Below are 20,697 nucleotides of genomic sequence, written 5' to 3'. Positions count from 1 at the left end.
CCTGTGTGTGTGAGTAAACGTGCGGTCCTTTCCTCTGTCTCCCGTCTGCAGATTCGTGCTGGAGCAGTACAACGCCCTCTCCTGGCTGACGTGCGACCCGGCCACCCAGGACCGGCGCTCCTGCCTGCCCATCCACTTTGTGGTGCTCAACCAGATGTACAACTTCATCATGAACATGTTGTAACAGCCAGTCTGAGGAGGGAGGAGGGCGACGGGGGCGGAGGACACCGGAGAAGGGGACGCTCCCGAGGGACTCCAGCTCGACGGCAGAAGACGACCACAGGGACGGGGACCTCGGCGTGGGATGGCAGTGGATCCCAGGGCCTGCTGTAATCGCACCAGCTCAGCCATCTCCTGCCACTGTGACACACACACACACGCGCACACACATACATGTAGAGGGATTGAATCCTGTATTGGAAATAATAGAAGCCAATGAGAGAGAGAGCATTAGACGAGTTCCCAGTTGCCATTGTGTATGCAATGTTGACATTGGCCAGTACGTGTGGGGAAGCAAGTCTGAAGTATTGGAAGAGAAGGGACATCTGTGCCCCCGCCGCCACCCCCCTCCCCTCTCCAAGAATGGATCCTTTTAAGACCTGAAATTCCCTTTTAATCCTTTGGATGACATTCTATCCAAATGAAATGCCTGCATCTATCTATTTATTGTAAGTTTTTAAATGTATAATTTGTCTTATTTCTTAACCTCTTTTATATATGAAAAAATCAAGAAGGTTTATATCGCCTTCCTGCTTTAAAGCAATTGGTCTAAGATATATGTAATCGTCTTAATAAAAAAAAACGACAAAAAATCCCAGAAACATGAATAAAGTCGCAGTAGGTTGCTTTTAGAGTATTATTTTTTGTAATGGGGACAGAATATTTGTATTGTTACAATGTACAGAAGAAGTAGAGGGAGAATTATGCCCAGGCCTTTGCGCCTGGAAGATTTGCAGCTAAGCTGTAGCTGCAGAGGACTTGTACAGCAATGAAGTTCACTGTGTTCAAATAAAGAGGTACATTGTCGTATATAGTATTTTATACCACACATTTAGACACAAAAACCAAACGGCAATATATATAAATATATATGAATGCCGTGCCAGCGATGGGTGGTGCGGCTTCTGTTTTAGGAATAAAGTGCGTCAACTCAATTGATTCTTCTGTGCTTGTGTTTATTACTGGGGGAGGGGATTGTGATGTGCAATTAGACAAGGACACCAAGAATAAAGCGAGGACTATTGCCATGTCTTGGATGTAACCTCTGGTTTGATTCTCATAGCTCCCGAAAGATAACACCATTAGACCATTAGAGAACAGTTTATATATCTAAGTGGGAGAAATGCTGTGTCCTTTGTAGCACATCCTTTATAGACCTCTCCTTGATCTCATAAACTCCTAATTGACTCATAGGTTTGGCTCCTGTGACACCCTTTTTGGAGTGGTTACAGATGCATTAAGACCAACCCCATTTTACTTTTGTGTGAAAGTAAATGTGTGGTGTAAATTAACTAAACTTGTTATGGATGACCACTGGATCTGGGGTGTTTGTGCACAGAGGAAGATCAGTGACCTGAATCTTCACCTGTTCAGAATGAAACTTCTTCAACGATCAGAAAACCGAAGTATTTTTTCTTGCTCGTCTTGGTTTATTTCTACATGCAATTGAAATATTTGAACATTAAAATGTATGTGGTCCTCTTTTGGATGTAGATACATACAGAAAAATGATTTGAAAATCTGAAAATTAATATTCAGTTAGATGTCTGGTGCCATTTTATTAAATAGTTTTGAAAATGGTGATTCGTGGTCCACAATATAAAAAAAAAAGAAATTAAATTACTGTAGATTACAGTGCAAATGGCTTTATACAACGGACACAAGGTCCTCCATCCTTGCAGGAAGTTTGTAATAGAGTAGTTAAAACAATGTATTTGCCCGCATTTGCCACATACTTTATAGAGATATTTATGGGTTTAGTCCATTTAGAATTGAATTATGCCTGACTTGTGTTTAAATCGTTTTGTTTTTTGGTGCCAGTTATCCATGCTTACATCAAACAAGTGTTTAGCTTAATCCACGTGATGGCTTTATTTCCTTTAAGATTGCTTTTACAAATGTTGAAGTGTATATTTAAAAGTCCTAATAATGCCGATAGGAAGTTAGTTTGAAGTCAGTCCTGGTTTTTTACCTAGTAATCTCATCATGATTGATTTGTTGTCACTTTCAAGTCATCGATGAGGATGAGCCTTTTGTTTAGCTGTCAAAACCTCCCAAACGCAGAAGCGGGCTAAATGCATCAGTACACGCGGAGAACTTGCAGTCAGTTGTACTCTCCAGACTGATAATGGCTAGCATTGATGCTGAAAGAGCTACACACACATTCCCTGCTTTTTGTATTTGATACTTTTGTGTAATCACCTACTCATTACTTTGTTGTGATTACATTGTAGATATTCATCTGGGCATACATTGCATTCGTTTGCAGATACAGATATGTATTTAGAATGGGGCTCAGAGCCCGCTAGCTAGCAGATTAGCTCTCAGAGGAAAGTGAGCCTCAACGGATGCCCACAAGGTCTTCTTTGTACAGCTACGCCAGTCCGAGGTCTGACTCTGAGGCCCTAATAGGCAGCATTTCCAGTTGAACATTTATAAAGGGTTATCTTTATCAAGGTAAGCTGACTAGTGCCTCTTAAAATAGTACTGGCTATAATTGTAGATTTATCTTGCACTCCGGGCAGTTTGCAAGTAATGCTAACTTGAGTAGCTCAATCTCTAAGTTGTCCCGTAAGTAGATACAGTAGCGCAACACCTACTCTAGCTAGCTAGCTAGCTGCTAAGCTACTCTGCTATGAAGTAGTTATTGTTGGTTGCTAGCGAACTGCCACAAACCAATCTTGGTACGTTGTGGGGTGGACTGAAAGTTATTATTTAATTCGCTGGAATCCTAGGTCCTTTAATACGAGTTGTTTTCTGATTAATATGTCAGTTAAGTTGGCTAACGCTAGATACTGAGCAACCTAGCTAGCTAACGTTGTCTCGCTAGCTACCTGTGTTTGCTAAAATAGCTAGATTGTATTAGCCGGTACTATTAGTCACTTCTACAGCTACCGGTTTTATGGTAGCACTAATGCAGGATAAATAATTTCAGCTGTCATGAAGTATGGATAAAATAGTTTGGTCATTCACACGTTGTCTGACATATTAGGAAGCCTGGTGTGAACGAATTAAGTGTGAAACTAGTTCAAGTCTTTTATTTGTCAGGTCCACGGAACAACACAAGGTCAGACTGGGCAACTACCACACGAAGTTGAAATATAATCTCTTTCAGACACAGATATGTCAGACAGTGCAGGGCTGCAGTTTGTCAGCTCCTATGCCTTTGAGGCCATGCAGAAGGTGGACGTGGTGCGTCTGGCAGCCCTCAGTGACCCAGAGCTGAGGCTGCTGCTGCCCTGCCTGGTGAGGATGGCTCTGTGTGCCCCAGCAGACCAGAGCCAAGCCTGGGCGCAGGACAAGAAGCTCATCCTACGCCTGCTCTCAGGAGTGGAGGCAGTCAACTCCATCGTGGCACTCCTGTCTGTCGATTTCCACGCTCTGGAGCAGGACGCCCGCAAGGAGCAACAGCTGAGGTAAAACGGGACCGATGAGCCGAACAAGCCAACCGGCGCACGGCAGCGTCACTGTTTGATTATGAAAGTTGCAGGTGCAATGTCACATGAAAACAGAGGCACGTCTTCGGGGCGTCATTTTTGCGTTTGGCGTGTTGGATAGGTGTTGACACGTTTGTTCCCTCGTGACAGACATAAGGCAGGGGGCTCTAATGGAGAGAGCATCCTGGTGTCCCAGCTGCAGCATGGCCTCACCCTGGAGTTTGAACACAGCGACCCTCTCCGGAGACTGAGGCTCGCCCTCAGCGAACTGCTGGCCATAATGAACAAGGTAACTCGGCATGCTGTTGGTGTATCGCGAGGACCCGCCAGGTCCCATGTTGCCGTGTGGCCCGTCGAACCAGTTGTTTGTTTTCATCCATTTCATATTCCTTCTGTCTAGGTGACTGACTCCAATGGAGAGTTTTTCATGAAGTCCTCTGAGCTGTTTGAGAGTCCCGTGTATCTGGAGGAAGTGGCCGATGTGCTCTGTATCCTACAAGCAGGTACACGAAACGGATTCAAACAAATATATATGACTACATTTCGTATTTCCATGTATGCCTAACATTTGATCACGGTGTGAAATGTTCCATCAAAAGTACCCGTTTGGGGATTTCGTCTGTTCTGAGAGATTGAACTTGAATGACGTTGCGGTCCTCCACAGAGCTGCCCTCCCTGCTGCCGATCATAGACGTGGCAGAGGCTCTGCTGCACGTGCGCAACGGTGACTGGTTCCTGTGTCTGCTGGTCGCCAACGTCCCCGACAGCTTCAACGAAGGTACAGTGGGTTGCATTCAAGGCCAATACTTACTAAAGCAACTGACAAACTGTTTTTTGGGGTGCGGTGGGGGGAGAGATGGGAGCTCCAGAGCATTTTAATCAGCAGCTTATTAGTACTTCTGTTGAACCCCGTATACTCTGTCAGCGGATGCTCCATAAAGCAAAGTACACTTAACTTAATGGAAGTACCTGTCTGTGTAAGCCTTGTTGTAATTCTAGTCTGAGAAACGATCGACTCGCCGTGTCATGTCGTTTCCCGTCCAATTAAATATGTCCCTTCTAATTCTAGCCATGTATCTGCCTCTGGCGCAGATAAATGTATCCTTTTTTTTTGGGTGGAAAGGTAATGAATATGACTGTCTTGCTCAGGATGAGGGAGTGTGTTTGGAGGTTGGAGAGACGCATGATGAGGAAATGGGCTGTTGGCTGCCTCTGGTGCCTTCTCATCACTGTGGGGTCAGGGCTGGGTCAATGGCTTGTTTGCGCGAGGTTTGAGGAGGAAACAGTGAGCCGCATAACATAGCAGTGATTGAACATTAGTGAATCCTCCCGGCTTGTTTTTAGCAATGGCCCCTTTTATCGGCGCCGTGGGGGGAATGAATCAATTTTAGGGGGAATCTGTGGAAGCAGGCCGGTCCTGAAGTATCAGCCGCGATCACGTTTTACCGCGAAGCGGTAACTAGCTCCAATGCTTATTTTTTGACGTGCAGCATGCCGTTCTCCACAAGCAGCGGAGATGGATGCTAAATATCGTTTCAGTGCCATGTCATAGTTTCAGCCAACCATAAACATTCTGCCTTTTAAACTGTCAGTTTGCAGTGAACAACCGGCAGAGTGAGATGTGTTTTGTGAAATGCAGAAATTTGAGAGACAATAAATCATTTTTTACAGGCACATAAAGCAATCAATGTTTTACGGTTCAGTTCATTTATAAAGCGTTTGGTTGTCTTTGGCCGTTTGACATGATGGTGAAATTTGCCAGACAGATGAAGTTACACACTAGGCAGAAATACAGTATGCCTTTTATTTAATCATTCTGAATTGGGTTTTAGGATTTTGCAACTTTACTTTACTTTTAATTTTGTAAAATGTTATGAGAAATGTCTCAGGCCTTAGTTTGTTTGTAATGCAATATTTTGCACAAGATCACATTAGAAATGTCATGTTGAAGTGTTTGGTGTGTGTGTGTGTGTGTTTCTAGTGTGCAGGGGCTTGATCAAGAACGGCGAGCGTCAGGACGAGGAGAGCATGGGGGGCCGTCGCAGGACGGAGGCCTTGAGGCAGCTGTGTCAGATGAACCCCTCCCAGGCCCTCAACATCAGGGCCATGGTGGTGAGTCACTCTGGGAGACACACACCCCCTTCCCTTGCCCTCTGTTTGGCTCGGCCCCCTCCCCCTGACCCCTGTGCTCCTGGCTGCTCCCAGGTGGAGGAGTGTCACCTGCCGGGCCTGGGGGTGGCCCTGACCCTGGACTACAAGCCGGACACGGCGGACGACGCCGTCAGCCCCCTGGTCTCCTACGTGAGCGGCCTGCTGCTGGGCACCAACGGGAAGGTCCGCACCTGGTTCAGCATGTTCATCCGCAACGGACAGCAGGTGAGCCGAGCCCCCCGCCTCCCTCCGGAGGGGGGACACCTGCCGTCACGGAGGCCCCCCGAGAAGAGGGGACGATAACCTCCTCCTTCACTCAGCCTCCTCACACACACACACTCTCACGAATACAGAATTCATTCACTTCCTGCTGAAATGTCAACCGTAATTCACCCATGGCCTTCACCTTTTTTCCCCGCCTTCACCCCTCTCGCTCTCTGTCTCGCTCTCGCTCTCTCTCTGTCTCACTCTCTCTGTCTCTCTCTCTCTCTCACTGTGTGCCTCTACCTCCCTCTCCCCCCTCTCTCTCTCTCTCCCCCTCAGCGTAAGAGGGAGAGCAGCTCGGTGCTGTGGCAGATGCGCCGGCAGCTGCTGCTGGAGCTGGTGGCCATCCTGCCGCGCTCCCGCAGCACCCACGTCCCCAACGACAGCGAGAGCGACGCCGAGAGCAGCTCCGGCTACTCGGGGCTCCGCGAGGAGCACGTGGTCAAGGCCAGCGCCCTGCTCCGGCTCTACTGCGCCCTCATGGGCATCGCGGGCCTCCGGTAGGGTCGGCCCTCTGTGTGTGTGTGTGGCTTGAGTGCGTCGCACGTACGCCGATTTTTGCGGGTTTGTCGGCGTGAGACGGCGTTTGTTGAGACTGTGTGTGTGTGTGTTTCTGCGTTGGGTGTGGGCATGGTCATTGTGGTGTGGGTATGTCAGTGTGTAACACCTGCCCTCCCTAGGCCCACCGATGAAGAGGCGGAGCAGCTCCTCCAGCTGATGACCAGCCGCCCCCCGGCTACTCCTGCTGGGGTGCGCTTCGTCTCCCTGTCCTTCTGCAAGCTGCTGGCCTTCCCCACCCTGGTCAGGTAGGGACAACACCCACAGACACACACCCTCCCTCTCTCTCTGTCTTCCCAGCCACTGGGAAGTTCCGTGTAACTAATTATTAACGAAGGAATTATTTTGAACTCCCCACCACCACCACCCCCGGTCTGACATGAAACGACCCCCCCCCCCCCCGCCACAAATTGCTTTCTAATCTGTGGGAAACACTGCTCTGTGTGTGTGTGTGTGTGTGTGTGTGTGTGTGTTGTGTCCAGCACCCCGGAGCAGGAACAGCTGATGGTGATGTGGCTCAGCTGGATGATCAAGGAGGAGGAATACTTTGAAAGGTAAAAGCATCATCATCTGTTACCGTGTTTCACATGTGTATGTTTATTAGCTGTGAAAGCATAAAACTGACCTTGTTTTGAAAACAATTCGGCCTACGTCATAAAACACTAAGAAGGGGAAATGTCTTGTTGTGGAAGATGAATGTTTGCATCTCGTGTCGTTTGGTGGTGTGTGTGTGTGTGTCACGCGATGGCAGTATTTACGCTGTTCTTGGCCAAATAGGAGTGTGTGTTCATGTCCCAGTTTCTGCCACCTACCTCTGCATCACTGTCCTAAAGCCAGCAGACTGTCTACCTCTAAACAAACAGAGCAGGGTTGTGTGTCATGTGTGTGTGTGTGTGTGTGTGTGAGCACACAGGGTGAGAGTGTTAGCTGTGCGTGTGTGTGTGTGTGCGCTTGTGCGTATGTGCGAGGAGTGTACACCAGATGGGCTCTGACAGGCTTTTTGGAATTGAATAAGACCTTCATCCACTCCGAGTTATCATTGCAGCGGTCGAGCTTTCCCTGTCCTCAGTCTGTGCGTGTGTGGGTGTGTGTGTGCGCGCTGGGCAATAAATCTGTAACTGTGGACCCATCAGCAGGGAGGTAAATGAGTGTTGGCGGGGGCTGTGAGGGAGGATGGGGGGCGGGGGGGCTTCTGTGGCAGTGTGTGTGTGGGTAACGGCATAATCAGTTTAATAAAGTGCCATCCTCTAAGAGGCATGGTAAACGGATGTTTTAAATCTCTCTCTCTTGTCTTTTGTCCCCTCCCTCCCTCCCCCTCCCCCCCCCCCCGACGTCACACAGTGCCGCGGGCGTAGCTGCTTCGTTCGGAGAGATGCTGTTACTGGTTGCCATGTATTTCCATAGCAACCAGCTCAGCGCCATCATCGAGTTGGTGTGCTCCACTTTGGGGATGAAGGTGAGGTGAAGGGGTGGGGGCGGGGAGGTTTGATACACCTGCCTCTCTCTCTCTCTCTCTCTGTAGATGCTGTACTGCAGCTACACAGAGCCACATACACACACACACACACACACACACAAGCAACAAGTTGTGGTATATTTTGATCCCAGTGTATTTGTCATCTTATGAGATGCAAAGTGATTCGATTCCGGACCTATTTGTTTTCCCCCCAGGGCTGTCTATCATAGGCTGTGTAGAATCAGGGGGGGGGGGGTTCCCCACAGCAGAGCAAGAAATAAATGGCAGCCAGTCGTCCCGGCAACCATGATAAAGATGTCTGGGACAGTTACATTGACATGTATTCATTTAGCAGGCTCAAGTCATCAAGAGCATCAAGTCTCTTAAGTTAGTCATTGTGTATGTCCAATAGTCCAATAGTGATATGGTCCGTGTATCATCTGATCATAAATGTATTATGGTTATTATAATGATCACTGTAAAATACATCACCGGCATCACTGTATTGCATCTAAATCATCAGACTGTAATATTCGGGGGGGGGACCACTTCCCTCAGGCCTCCAGGGAAATCTGTTCCCTCTGTGTTCTCAGTGTGAAAAACTGGTGTATAGATGAAACTCATTATACATAATGATCACAGTAACACACATCACTGTATTTGCTTTATAAATGGCCAGACTGTAATATTCAGGGGGGGGCGCACTTTCCTTAGGCCTCCAGGGAAGACTGTTCTCCCTGTGTTCTCAGTGTGAAAGACTGGTGTATATGAAACACGCTAGAACATGGTGTGTTCTTTTGTGTGTGTATTCACATTGAAATTCAGACATTGATTTGAGCCCCACGACTGTATAGAAGACTTAGTGTTGCAATTAACCCTAGATTTCAGAATGTCAACATGCAAAAACACAAGAATTCACATTTTGGGACAGGTCAAGTTCAGTTTGGGACGGTTCATTTTGCTCCTTGGGACGGTACTGGGACAATGAGGACCGCTGCCTCAGCGCGGCTAAAACACATGTTCTCAGTAAGAGCGTTCCCCACCGTCTCTCAATGTCAAACCCCTCCTCTTTTTCTGACTCCTCTTCCAGATCGCCATCAAGCCCAGCTCCCTGAGCAAGATGAAGACCATCTTTACCCAGGAGATCTTCACCGAGCAGGTACCTCTCGACCCCCGCCCAAGTCCCTCAGGTCTCGCCCCGGGGCGTTTTACCTGAACGCCCCATCAGAGCAGAGCGTTGAGTCTGTCTCCTTCTCCACCCCCCCCCCCCCCCAGGTGGTGACTGCCCACGCCGTGAGGGTGGCCGTCACCAACAACCTGAGCGCCAACATCACGGGGTTCCTGCCCATCCACTGCATCTACCAGCTGCTCCGCAGCCGGGCCTTCACCAAGCACAAGGTCTCCATCAAGGTAGGGAGCCACCTGGCTCTGGTGCTCCACCTGCTGGGCACACGGGGGGGGGGGGGGGGGACACACACACAACACACCTGACCTGTACAGGTGGAAATTCAGACGTTTATCTCTGTCCTGAGTCCTCATGAAGAGAGCGCTCTGAGTCAGGTTTGCTGTGCGCGTGCCCCCGTAGGACTGGATCTACCGGCAGCTGTGCGAGACGTCCACGCCCCTCCACACCCAGCTGCTGCCCCTCATAGACGTGTACATCAACTCCATCCTCACCCCCGCCTCCAAGGCCAACCCCGAGGCCACCAACCAGCCCATCACCGAGCAGGAGATCCTCGCCGTCTTCCTGGGCTCTGCCCCCGTGAGTCTTCCTGGGGTGTGTGTGTGTGCGCGCGTGTGTGTGTGTGTGTGGGGTGTTTAGGCTTACAGGCAATATCCCTATCCTTCTGCGTCGATCGATCGATCAAGTTGACACGCGTGTTCCCAGCGGACCCCGGAAGGGAAATTCATCAGTAAAGACAAGTGTCGCTGGGAGCACACCGGCATGGCCAGTAACTCAATAACGGGGGGAGGGGGGGTTTGACTCTGCGGCCAGACGTGCTGTAATGTGTCCACGCCGTTCGATGGCCGCTCCCCTATTCCCATCTGCTCCCACTCTGAAGTATAGATCTGGCAGGCTGGGGAGCTTCACAGCTAAGGTTGCAGAGAGCAGCGTGTTCACCAGTGACCAGTACAGAAGCTCACTGTGGGGGGGGGGGCTGAGCATCAAATGATGTAGACTTTGTAGTCGGTTTCAATTAATCTCCTCATTCCTCCCGTTTGGAGGCCGTTCAGAGTAAATTGCCTTTAATGTCATTATGGTTCCCCCAGCCTATTACTGTGTCTGCACTGCAGCCAGTGACATACTGTATTTAATGATGTCATACATCAGTAGCCATGTAGTGATACACACACCCCCCTATCCACTTCATCCTCTTATTCCGCCTTGCTGGTCCTGCGACGAGAGAGGGACGATTTGTCGCTAAGAGGGGGCCGCTGCTGCCCCGTGGAGAGATGCATTTGCAGCTGACCTGTCCCTGACCCTTCCTTGTCAACCCCTTCCTCCTCTCTCTCTCTCTCTCTCTCTCTCTCTCTCTCTCTCTCTCTCTCTCTCTCCTGGCGCTCTCTCTCCTGGCGCTCTCTCTCCTGGCGCTCTCTCTCTGTCCTCTATATTCATCTTTCTCCTTGTGTCTCTCTCTGTGACTCACTGTCTGTACACCCCCCCCCCTCTCTCACTCTGTCACTCTCTGTCTCTCTCACTCTCTCTGTCTGCAGGGCGAGGGAGGGCGAGTTCGCCAGCGCTACAGCATCACCACCCAGCTGTTGATCCTCTACTACATCCTGTCGTACGAGGAAGCCCTCCTGGTCAGCACCAAGGCCCTGGGTACGAGCCCCGACCCCCTCTCCACCCTCACTCCCCTCCTCAGTGCCATGCCCCCTCCTCCCCGCATATCTCCCCCCGACTATCCAGGCGTCTTTTTTAGCGTGTGCGTGTCTCTTCAGGAAGGTGTGCAGCATGTCAGACTGAGGGAGTGTGTCTGCCAGGCAGCTCGTCAGACTTTGGCCTCCTGTTGTTGAGCGAGAGGACTTCCCCCCCCCCCCCCCTCTCTCTCTCTCTCTCTCTCCATCTCTCTTGAGTGATTCATCCCTCCTGTTGAACGTTGGCTGTGGCTCTGCCAGCCCTTTCATTCAGTCCGATGCAGCCCAGTGAGGGGGAGAGGTGCCAGAGTGCTAGCTTAGCCACAGGAGCGTAGGACAGCTGTAGGTTAGGCCAGGTTGCAGCGAGCCCAGTCAGTGTTTTTTCCCCCCCTCTTAATGTTGAGCTTTCCTCCGGCCCTCTCCATTAGTCCTCATTTGCATCAAGGTTTATGCCCATCCTCTCCCCTGCTCTCTCTTTAATAGCTGTGTTTACCTAAGTCCTCCCCGCTCCGTCCAAAGGAAGAATGATGGCGCCCATCGGCGGTGTTAATGAACCTACGGTGGTGAAAAATCACCGTGGCCCCTGGAAATGCAAGCGCTGGACTACCACTGACACAGTCCATCCCAATAAAGCCTCTCTTCTCTTGTTGTCGTCCTCTCTCTCTCTCCTCTCCCGCCCCGCCTTTCTTCCTCCCCTCTCCGTCTTTCTCCTCTACTCGCCTCTGCTTCTCCCCTGGCTTCTCCCTTTCTTTGCTCCACCTCCCCCTGGTTCCTCTACTCCACCTATCTCCTCCCCCGCCCTCTCCCCACCTGTCTCCGCCCTCTCCCCCGTCTCCTCCCCCCTATCTCCTCCCCAGCTCTGATGCAGAGGAAGCCCCGGTCGTACTCGGCCACTCTGATGGACCAGATCCCCATCAAGTACCTCATCACCCAGGCCCAGGGGCTCCAGCAGGAGCTGGGAGGTACAAGGCCTGGCCCCCCACTGCAGACATTTACCATGTCCACCAAATCGTGTTATCGTGGAAACCCCACCTACGACTTCAGCTGCGCATGACTGACACAAAGTTGAATCAAACGGATGCCTCACGATACCCACCCCCAGTCCCCACCCTCTGACGATCTCCCCCTCCACGTCCCTTCCTCCAGGCCTCCACTCTGCCCTGCTGCGCCTGCTGGCCACCAACTACCCCCACCTGTGCATGGTGGAGGACTGGGTGTGTGAGGAGGAGGTGACGGGCACCCTGCCCCTGCTGCGCAGGATGCTGCTGCCCAGCAACACCTGCAGATACTCCCACAGCCAGCTGCACGAGGGTGAGCATTGGGGGGGGGGGGGGGGATCAATAAAGGGGAGGGGGGGGGGCAATCAGATGGAAAAGGGGGTGGTGGAGTGTTTAAATCAGGGTTAACGAGAGCGATCCTGAGATTAGAGGATCCTGAGATTAGACGAGCTCGGCTGAGGGGTTTTAGGTGGACGGTAGGGTTGGTGAGTGAAGAGGGCGTGGCGCGACACTGGTGCGTGGGGAGTCAGTCATGGGGAGTTTGTCAACGGCAGATCCCGAGCTTTCAGAGGAACAGCCTCGAGCCCTCCTTCCTTCCCTCCTCCCCCTTGGTCCAGATCAGTGTGCAGTAATCCCCCAGGCCCCACTGTCTGGAGGATTAGACTGCTATTAGACTTTAATAACAGATCGAGCCTTCTGATACAGCAGGCCTAGGCACACACACACACAGACACACGCATGCACACATAGAAACACATGGTCCTTATGGTTTCTTCTCTCTCTCTCTCTCCTTTGTGAGTTATCCCCCTGTGCTCCAAGGCAAGGCTAATCTAATCTGCAAAACGACATCTGATTATGGAAATCCAAACATGATTTAATCCAACGGTGTGCCACTGTGGAGAACTGCTTTTCTTAGTAAAAACCAAAGGGAGGATGTTAACCTAAAGGGCTTTTTTCCCCTTTGTGTTGCTTCTGTAAGTGCTTGAAGCTGGGGGGGGGGGGGGGGGGAGAGGCTGCGGGTCTCAGAGGCTGGGTGAGGCTGGTTGGGAAGCTAGCTGGACTGTTCTCTCTCTCTCTGTGTGATTTGACCAGCCTCCGGTTAGATGTGAAGCCTGACCTTTGGAAGCGAATGACTCAGTTGCAGAACAAAGAGGAGTGGGAAGTCTCTCCACTCTCTCGCTCTCTCTCTCCTCTCTTTTACTCGCAGAGATATGTGCTCTTTCTGTCTCTCTCTGTTCAACACTGATCTAAAACAACCGACCAGATCAAACGGGCTCTGCAGTTTGACCTCTTTTCATAGCATTCTACCCATGGAGCGTGTTTCCACGTCAGTGTGGTTTGACCCACACGAGTCACTCTAGACCTCAACTCTCTTTTTAAAAGTATTCCATTCCCTCGCCTCCTGAAGTGGGTAGGGGGGTGTGTGTATCACTACATGGCTACTGATGTATGACATCATTAAATACAGTATGTCTCCTCCCCCCCCCCCCCCCCCTCCAGCCTTCCAGAAGCTTCCGTCCAGCGGGCCCAGGCTGATGCGGATCCTGGAGCACCTGACGCTGCTGTCGGCGGGGGACCTGATGCCCTACGCAGAGGCCCTGACGGGCAGCCTGACCCTGCTGCTGCAGTCGGGCGTCCCCAGGCGCATCATCCAGACCCTCAACAAGCTGTGGATGGTCCTCAACACCGTCATGCCCCGCAGGTAGGGCCGGGGCCTGGGCCGAGACAGTTCGGGGGGGGGGGGGGGGTTGCCCGATAGGGCTTGTGTCATTCCCTTCGTCGTTGTCCCCCCTCCCCCCATGTTGACTGGGAGTGGACTGAGGAGCTGGGCTGGGGTCAGGTCAGCTCCTAGCCTCCTAACTGGACAGGATGACACGGGCCCCACAGGTCCCCAGGGTCACCACACCGAAGAGGAGAGGAGCTGATCGATCTCCCTCTCTCACACACACACACATTCTCTCACAGTCACAAGCACGAGCAGGTACAAGTACGAGCAGGGCCTTAGTGGGGACCCTCTCTTTACACACATTGATTGAAGCCTGCCCCAGCCAGCCAGCCAGCAGAGGGGAAGAATCCAGTTCTTCCAGACTCGGTGCTTCTCTGACTCAGAGGAAAAAGGCCCCCTAATCAATCCAAGCCACCCTCAGGGCAGCGTCGCTAAAGACAAACTGGGAACCTCTCCAAAAGCGGTTCGATTCGGACACTTATTTCATACTGACCCTCCACCCTGAGGTGACCATGCCCTCTGGCTAGTTTGGCTCGACTGAACGGAGGGGGGGGTGGGGGGGTGGGCTGGGGCCTGGTCCTGGTCCTGTGTGAGTAACGCAGGCGTCCCTGTGCGCGCCAGGCTGTGGGTGATGACGGTGAATGCCCTGCAGCCCTCGGCGAAGATGGCGCGGCAGCAGACGTACAGCCAGAACGACCTGATGGTGGACCCCCTCATTGTGCTGCGCTGCCACCGCAGGGTGTACAGGTGAGGAGCGCGGCATGCTGGGTAGCACAGGGTGTACAGGTGAGGAGCGCGGCATGCTGGGTAACGCAGGGCGTACAGGTGAGGAGCGCGGCATGCTGGGTAGCGCAGGGCGTACAGGTGAGGAGCGCGGCATGCTGGGTACAGCAGGGCGTACAGGTGAGGAGCGCGGCATGCTGGGTACAGCAGGGCGTACAGGTGAGGAGCGCGGCATGCTGGGTAACGCAGGGCGTACAGGTGAGGAGCGCGGCATGCTGGGTAGCGCAGGGCGTACAGGTGAGGAGCGCGGCATGCTGGGTAGCGCAGGGCGTACAGGTGAGGAGCGCGGCATGCTGGGTACAGCAGGGCGTACAGGTGAGGAGCGCGGCATGCTGGGTAGCGCCACCACAGCCAAGGTAGGAAGCAGAGAGAGAGGGAGAGACAGTATATCCATCTGGTGGGCGGTTAGGGTTGGTTACGGTACACAACCACATTCTCTAGAGCTGCAGACTCCATACTTGGAGACGGGAGTCAGTGCTGAAATGAAATTGGACTTAACTGTCGTGAGGATGTTACCTCTGTTTTGGGGGACTTACGTGTGTGTCCGTGTCCAGGTGTCCTCCCCTGATGGACATCGTCCTCCACATGTTGAACGGCTACCTGCTGGCCTCCAAGGCCTACCTGAACTCCCACCTGAAGGAGACGGCCGACCTGGACAGGCAGAGCCAGACCATCTCTAACCTGGGCCTCACGGGCCAGCCCGACACCCCCGAGGTCACGCGCGAGGAGCTCAAGAACGCCCTGCTGGCAGCTCAGGTACCACACACACACACACACACACATTACACACAATACACACACGCATTACACACACGCACACATTACACACACACACACACACACACACCAGACACCTGCACTACACCTCGCATACATACACACGCGTACCACACGCGCATACACATGTACACCTCACATACAAACAAACACACACACACTTCCCAAATGACCTTTGTTCTTCTCTGTGTGTGTTCCCTCCCAGGACAGTGCAGCGGTCCAGATCCTGCTGGAGGTGTGTCTGCCCTCCTCGGAGGGCCAGCAGCTGGGGTCGGAGGGCGAGAGCCTGCTGAGCGGCGTGAGGGGCCCCGCAGAGCCCGGGGGGCCCGGGGCCCCGGGCGAGCAGGAGGGGGGGCTGCTCAGCGACCTGAGGGAGGTGCAGTGTCTCATCTGCTGCCTGCTCCACCAGATGTTCATCGCCGACCCCAACATCGCCAAGCTAGTGCACTTCCAGGTAACGACCCCACGCGCGCGCAGACCAGGAGACGGGCGTCTTCTCCACGCCTTGTTCACTTTGCCGATTTCGTCTCGATCGGCTGCTTCTCGTATTTCATAACCGCTCCACTGACAAAAAGAATATCCCGGAGAATCTCTATGGACCCTCTAAATACATGCCGATCAAAACCAATTTGAACCCCGAGTGGCTGTATTGGAATGTCAACAGAATGTTCCCCTTCACCCAGAAAGCCAGCGGGTCCTATAACCCCGCACAAGTTGCTGCGGCTGCTCTCTCTATACACGCCGTATGAAACGTCGTTTTGGCGCGGTGAGACGAGCATGTGGTCGAGTCCAAGCGCGGTCAGCTAAGACGCGGTCAGGCGTCGAGCCGCAGTAGTTGCTGCGAGTCACAACAACAACAGCGGCGGCGCTCGGTGAGCCTGAATGACTGCAGCGCTCCCGCAACGAGCCGCCCGCCATATGTTAGACCTCGTCACTGCAATCCTGGCCCTCTGTCGCAGTAATCCGCCGCGGTTTCATGCTGCTCGCACAAGCTGCCGTGTGTGTGTGTGTGTGTGTTCTGGATGAAATGGCTCATCAAATTATACTGCTACTACTAAACACTCATCCACTGATTATTAAGCTCTCCCTTAATCCCTTGTAATCTTTTTTTTTTTTTTTTCTTCCCCGTCCCCTCGCTGTTCCCCCTTGGCCTCCTGGTCTCCTCCCCCCTGTGGCCGTCTCCTCCCAGGGCTACCCCCAGGCCCTGCTGCCCCTCACCGTGGCAGGCATCCCCTCCATCCACATCTGCCTGGACTTCATCCCCGAGCTGCTGGCCCAGCCTCAGCTGGAGAAGCAGGTGAGCTCCCCCCCCCTCCTCCTCCTTCTCTCCTTTCTCCTCCCATCCTCTCCTCTTCTGGTCTCCTCTTTCCTCCTCTCTCCCCTCCTCTCCTCTCCCCTCCCCTCTCCTGGCCTCGCCGTGGAGCCCACAGCGATGCTGGCTCTGTGCCAGTGTCTGTCCTACGTCGACAGGAGGACAGGCGTGGTGACCAAGCGGGGTGTGACTCAGTGTGGGGGTTTGTTTCCCTCCTCAGATCTTTGCCATCCAGCTGCTGTCTCACCTGTGCACCCAGTACGCCCTGCCCAAGTCCCTGAGCGTAGCCCGCCTGGCCGTCAGCGTCATGGCAACCCTGCTCACAGGTCAGTCCCCCGACCGGCTAGCCCCCCTAGCTTAGCTTCATTCTCCGTCTCACTTTGTTCTCTGCTGTTTGCTCGGGCATTGACTGAGCTCAGTCTCATTATTCCCCTCATTTGTGTTGCTCTGTCCTTCTCAAGTATCCGATGACATGGGAGATTTCCTCTTCCTCCATTGTTTCTTGATATCACGCCGCCATCTGCTGGTGGATCTGTGTCCGTGCAGAACCTGTTTGCGCTCTCTCTCCCCCGGCCCCCTCTGCTGTTGGTCTCACCCACACGTCTCTCCCCCCTCCCCTCAGTCCTGACCCGGGCCAAGCGCTTCTCCTTCTTCATGCCCACGCTGCCGTGCCTGGTGGCCTTCTGCCAGGCCTTCCCTCCCCTGTACGACGACGTGGCCGCCCTGCTGGTGCAGGTGGGCCAGGTGTGTGCCTCCGACGTGGCCACCAAGGCCAGGGACATCGACCCCCTCATCGCCCGTGAGTCGCCCGCTCCCGCTCACCAACCGTCACCAAGGCTCTTGGAGAGAACGTCTCTAACGTGTGACCCCTCCCCCCTCTCTGTCTCTACCCCCTCCTGTCTCCACCCCCTATGTTTCCACCCCCTCCTGTCTCCACCCCCTCTGTCTCCACCCCCCCTGTGCTGCAGGCCTCCAGTACCTGAAGCAGAAGCCCCAGGAGGTGCAGGGCGCGGGGGCTTCCAAGCTGAGCCTGTCCCAGAGGACGGCAGAGCAGCTGGGGGGAGCCGACTCAGACGTCCAGCTCTGCTACCGCATAGAGGCCACCTTCATGGACATCATCAGCACCAGCCTGCATGGCCTGTAGACACACACACACAGGCACGTGCGCAGACACTGAGGTTTCTAGACAGACGTGCTCACAAGACCTGGAGGGAAGCTGGCTCTGCTCATAGACGGGCCACACCCACAGGGAGACTGTCAAACGCACGAGTCCTGCTGTTTGTTTTGAAGTGGCCACGCACTGGTGGGCAGTCATCGCAGCCGACTGGAGCCACGCTGGTGGGGAGCGGTTGGTCATCAGGTGGGCCGGTCATTCTGGGTCCCAAACCAAATTCACTGGCAGCCTATTGAGTTTGGACGTTTTTAGGTACTTCTAGACTCGTGTTATACACACACACACACACACACACACACACAGGTGTCTTTCTTCAGTGGGATTCAGTAAGACATGGTAAGTAGTATGTTGGGAATAAATACAAATATGAGTGCGATTTAGAGAATGTTTGTAGTGTGAATGCCGACTTTGTCATTTCTCTTTTTGGTATAAATTGTGAGCGCTACGTTTTGTACGTAATGACATGTCAAGTTCCTCATTAGTTCTTATTTTCCTCCAACAATGTATGAATTGTTGGGTCCTGTCTCATGCTATTGGTCTGTTTATTTGACCACTGGACACATTTTACTCTGCGGAAAAATGTATGAGGGGACTTGTGGACTCAATTTGTAGTTTTGTATTGTACACGTTTGTAAAAAGAAAACATGGAAAAAAAACAACCACCTGTGGTCTCCTTTACTGCTTCATTGTTTGTTTGTGTCAAAATGGCTTACTTGAACGTAGCATAAGTCAAAGCTTGTGGCTTTAGTTGGCTGTAAGCAATGTGTGGGGCTCAAACACCTGAATTCAATAATTGCCTCAGGGCATGATGCACTGACGTGGTGTGTCATACCTGTTTAACCTCAGTCAGCCTGGCAGCCTCAACTCCAAGGTAAGCCACTCATTCATAATGGCTGTGTCTCAAGTCAGATTGAAGATATCCCGAGCCCAAGGCTCCACAATGTGAATCCATTAATCATGTTGCGTTAGCTATTACTGACGGCGCTGTCCAATTCTTTGAGAGCCCTTCTGCGGTGGGTTGCTGCTGAAGCGTTGCGTTTAATGTTTTGAAAAAGTGATGCTTCCGTGATTGGAAGGGATTGCTCGTGGAATAGAAGCACTTCTCAAATGTAGGAAGTATTCAAACAAAGTGATGCTTATGTGCAATCTGCAGGGTCATTTGAGGAATACGTGGAGCTGACAGGCGTATTCCTATGGGCTCTGTGTGTGAACACTTTGTACAGCAGTAGTCTTCAACCCTGGTCCTCGGGGACCTGCATGTTCTAGATGTTTCCCAGCTTCAACACACCTGACTCAAATGAGTGGGTCGTTATCAAACTCAGCAGAACCCTGATAACGACCATTCATTTGAATCAGGTGGGTTGGAGCTGAGAAACAAACTTTCCTTAGTTTCAGATGCACGCGTTAACCCTTGTGTTATCTTCGGGTCATTCTGACCCATCAGTCATTGTGACCCACCGTCATATTGCGACAACTTTACCGCATACAAAAACAAAGTGAAGAATTTTCTTTTAACCATCGGGCTGTCTCAGACTTTTCACATCGCAAAAGTTAAAAGAACATGCTTTTTATTTGTTTTTGTATTGGGCAAAGTTGTCGCAACACAATGATGGTTCTTTGTGAACCTTTGGGTCATGTGACCCGAAGGCAGCACAAGGAACAGCCTCCCCCACTGTAACAGTCAGGCTGTTTGTTAAAGATATTTTGTTCACCAGAGGGCACTCTTGCCACACCATAGATGGGTAGTCTCAGTCCCAGACTTCCTCAGCTGCAGTCCTACATGATTCAGATTTATGGCTGTTACTTCAGTCCAATGCAATCAAGTGTTTTTCCACCTCTTCGAGAACAACTATGAAAAGCTGGCTGTCGTGGATTAGCTTTACAGACAATGTGATGGCACTGTATTATATACATGGGAATGCTATACATGTAGTTAGACCCCTGACCTCCAATAGATTTCTCAATTTTCCCCCCTCACAGGGCTGTTGGGTTTTGTCAACCCTTACAGACTCCTCGAATAAATCATGAGCAGTTTGGCTTGTGCAACGGAGCTGTGTGAGAGGACTAGGATATCGCGTTCACCCAACACACAAACTGCCGGGGTGTATATCTATCATCCATGGTGGGTTATTGAGCTCCATTTGAATTCATGATCCGTGAGACCTGATGTTGTTGTGGGTGCTGATGGGAGGCACACTGCGGTGTGCAGAGTTTAGCATGCTGTAACTCTCTGATGCTCTGAGAGATATGCCTGAGGCAGGCGGAGGTGAAATCACAGAGCTGTTCTGTTTTCTTTCTGGGGTGCTGCTGTGTTTATAACACCTTGCGCTGCTTACAAATCACACACACACACACATCTCTGCTCTCCACCCCCTCGAGGGCTCACACACAAGCATGCACTCAAACATCCTTTTTCCTCTGCAATGCAGAGAGAAAGAAGGAACCTACTCCTGAAGGTGACTGAATTAAGTCGCCGAGTGATTATGAGATCGTTTGGTGGAAAGTATTGATTGGTTCAGACTGTCTGGAATGACCTGGGAGACAGGTGATGTCAGTGAGGCCGCGTGACCTCTGCTGGTGCTGATAGCTCTTCTGCCTCCTCACCTTGCTGCATCACCACCACCCTGGGGACGACGAGAACCCGCACGCCCGTTCTCACAAACAGGTTGATTGATTGATGTTTAAATGTTTCACTGTCTTGAAGGCTGTCACAGAACCCCAATCGTGACATCATCCTACTGATGGTGGTCACAGGACATGAATCAGGGCCCCCCCTGCTCTCACCCACCACTTATAGAATGACTGGCGAGTGTTGACAAAGGTCCCCTGTAAGAGGATCATGGCTCGAGATCATGCTCGGTGGTTCCTGTTTGTCATGTCGAAACAAGCTGCCGTGCCAATCATGCTGTCATTGCACGGGCAATCTGGCAAAAGTCAGCACTGTTATTTACGGTCCCTCACAATCCAATTAGCTTTAGTTTGA

At 52.1% G+C, this 20,697-nt stretch overlaps 2 protein-coding genes across 3 annotated transcripts in view; both read left to right on the top strand.

The window, feature by feature from the left end:
* The window catches only part of med13a (mediator complex subunit 13a), a 53,377-nt gene extending 52,223 nt beyond the window's left edge, over positions 1-1,154 (top strand). Inside the window, exon 30 of the mRNA XM_084698330.1 lies at positions 52-1,154. Coding sequence (XP_084554456.1) covers positions 52-184 — 133 coding nt within the window. The 3' untranslated portion in view covers positions 185-1,154. The remainder of the gene's footprint in view (positions 1-51) is intronic.
* Positions 1,155-1,883: 729 nt separating this feature from the next.
* ints2 (integrator complex subunit 2) lies at positions 1,884-18,378 on the top strand. 2 transcript variants are annotated; one of them, XM_084698665.1, is made up of 25 exons: positions 1,884-2,676; positions 3,335-3,635; positions 3,807-3,945; positions 4,057-4,159; positions 4,321-4,434; positions 5,638-5,768; positions 5,862-6,032; positions 6,351-6,571; positions 6,752-6,877; positions 7,112-7,183; positions 7,971-8,085; positions 9,176-9,244; positions 9,361-9,495; positions 9,671-9,847; positions 10,801-10,909; positions 11,802-11,906; positions 12,091-12,255; positions 13,443-13,644; positions 14,290-14,415; positions 15,006-15,207; positions 15,434-15,682; positions 16,418-16,525; positions 16,761-16,866; positions 17,163-17,339; positions 17,509-18,378. In XM_084698665.1, the coding sequence occupies exons 2-25, from the start codon at positions 3,343-3,345 to the stop codon at positions 17,682-17,684; spliced, it is 3,591 nt and encodes a 1,196-aa protein (XP_084554791.1). In that variant the 5' UTR covers positions 1,884-2,676; positions 3,335-3,342; the 3' UTR covers positions 17,685-18,378. The 2 variants fall into 2 exon arrangements, with proteins under 2 accessions (XP_084554791.1, XP_084554792.1); XM_084698666.1 differs by having other exon boundaries at positions 3,268-3,635.
* The last annotated feature ends 2,319 nt before the right edge of the window (positions 18,379-20,697 follow it).

The sequence above is a fragment of the Hypomesus nipponensis genome, chromosome 5, assembly GCF_054491055.1.
Source record: "Hypomesus nipponensis isolate SF chromosome 5, ASM5449105v1, whole genome shotgun sequence".
Classification (NCBI taxonomy): Eukaryota; Metazoa; Chordata; class Actinopteri; order Osmeriformes; family Osmeridae; genus Hypomesus; species Hypomesus nipponensis.
This window is presented reverse-complemented; position numbering and strand designations above follow the sequence as displayed.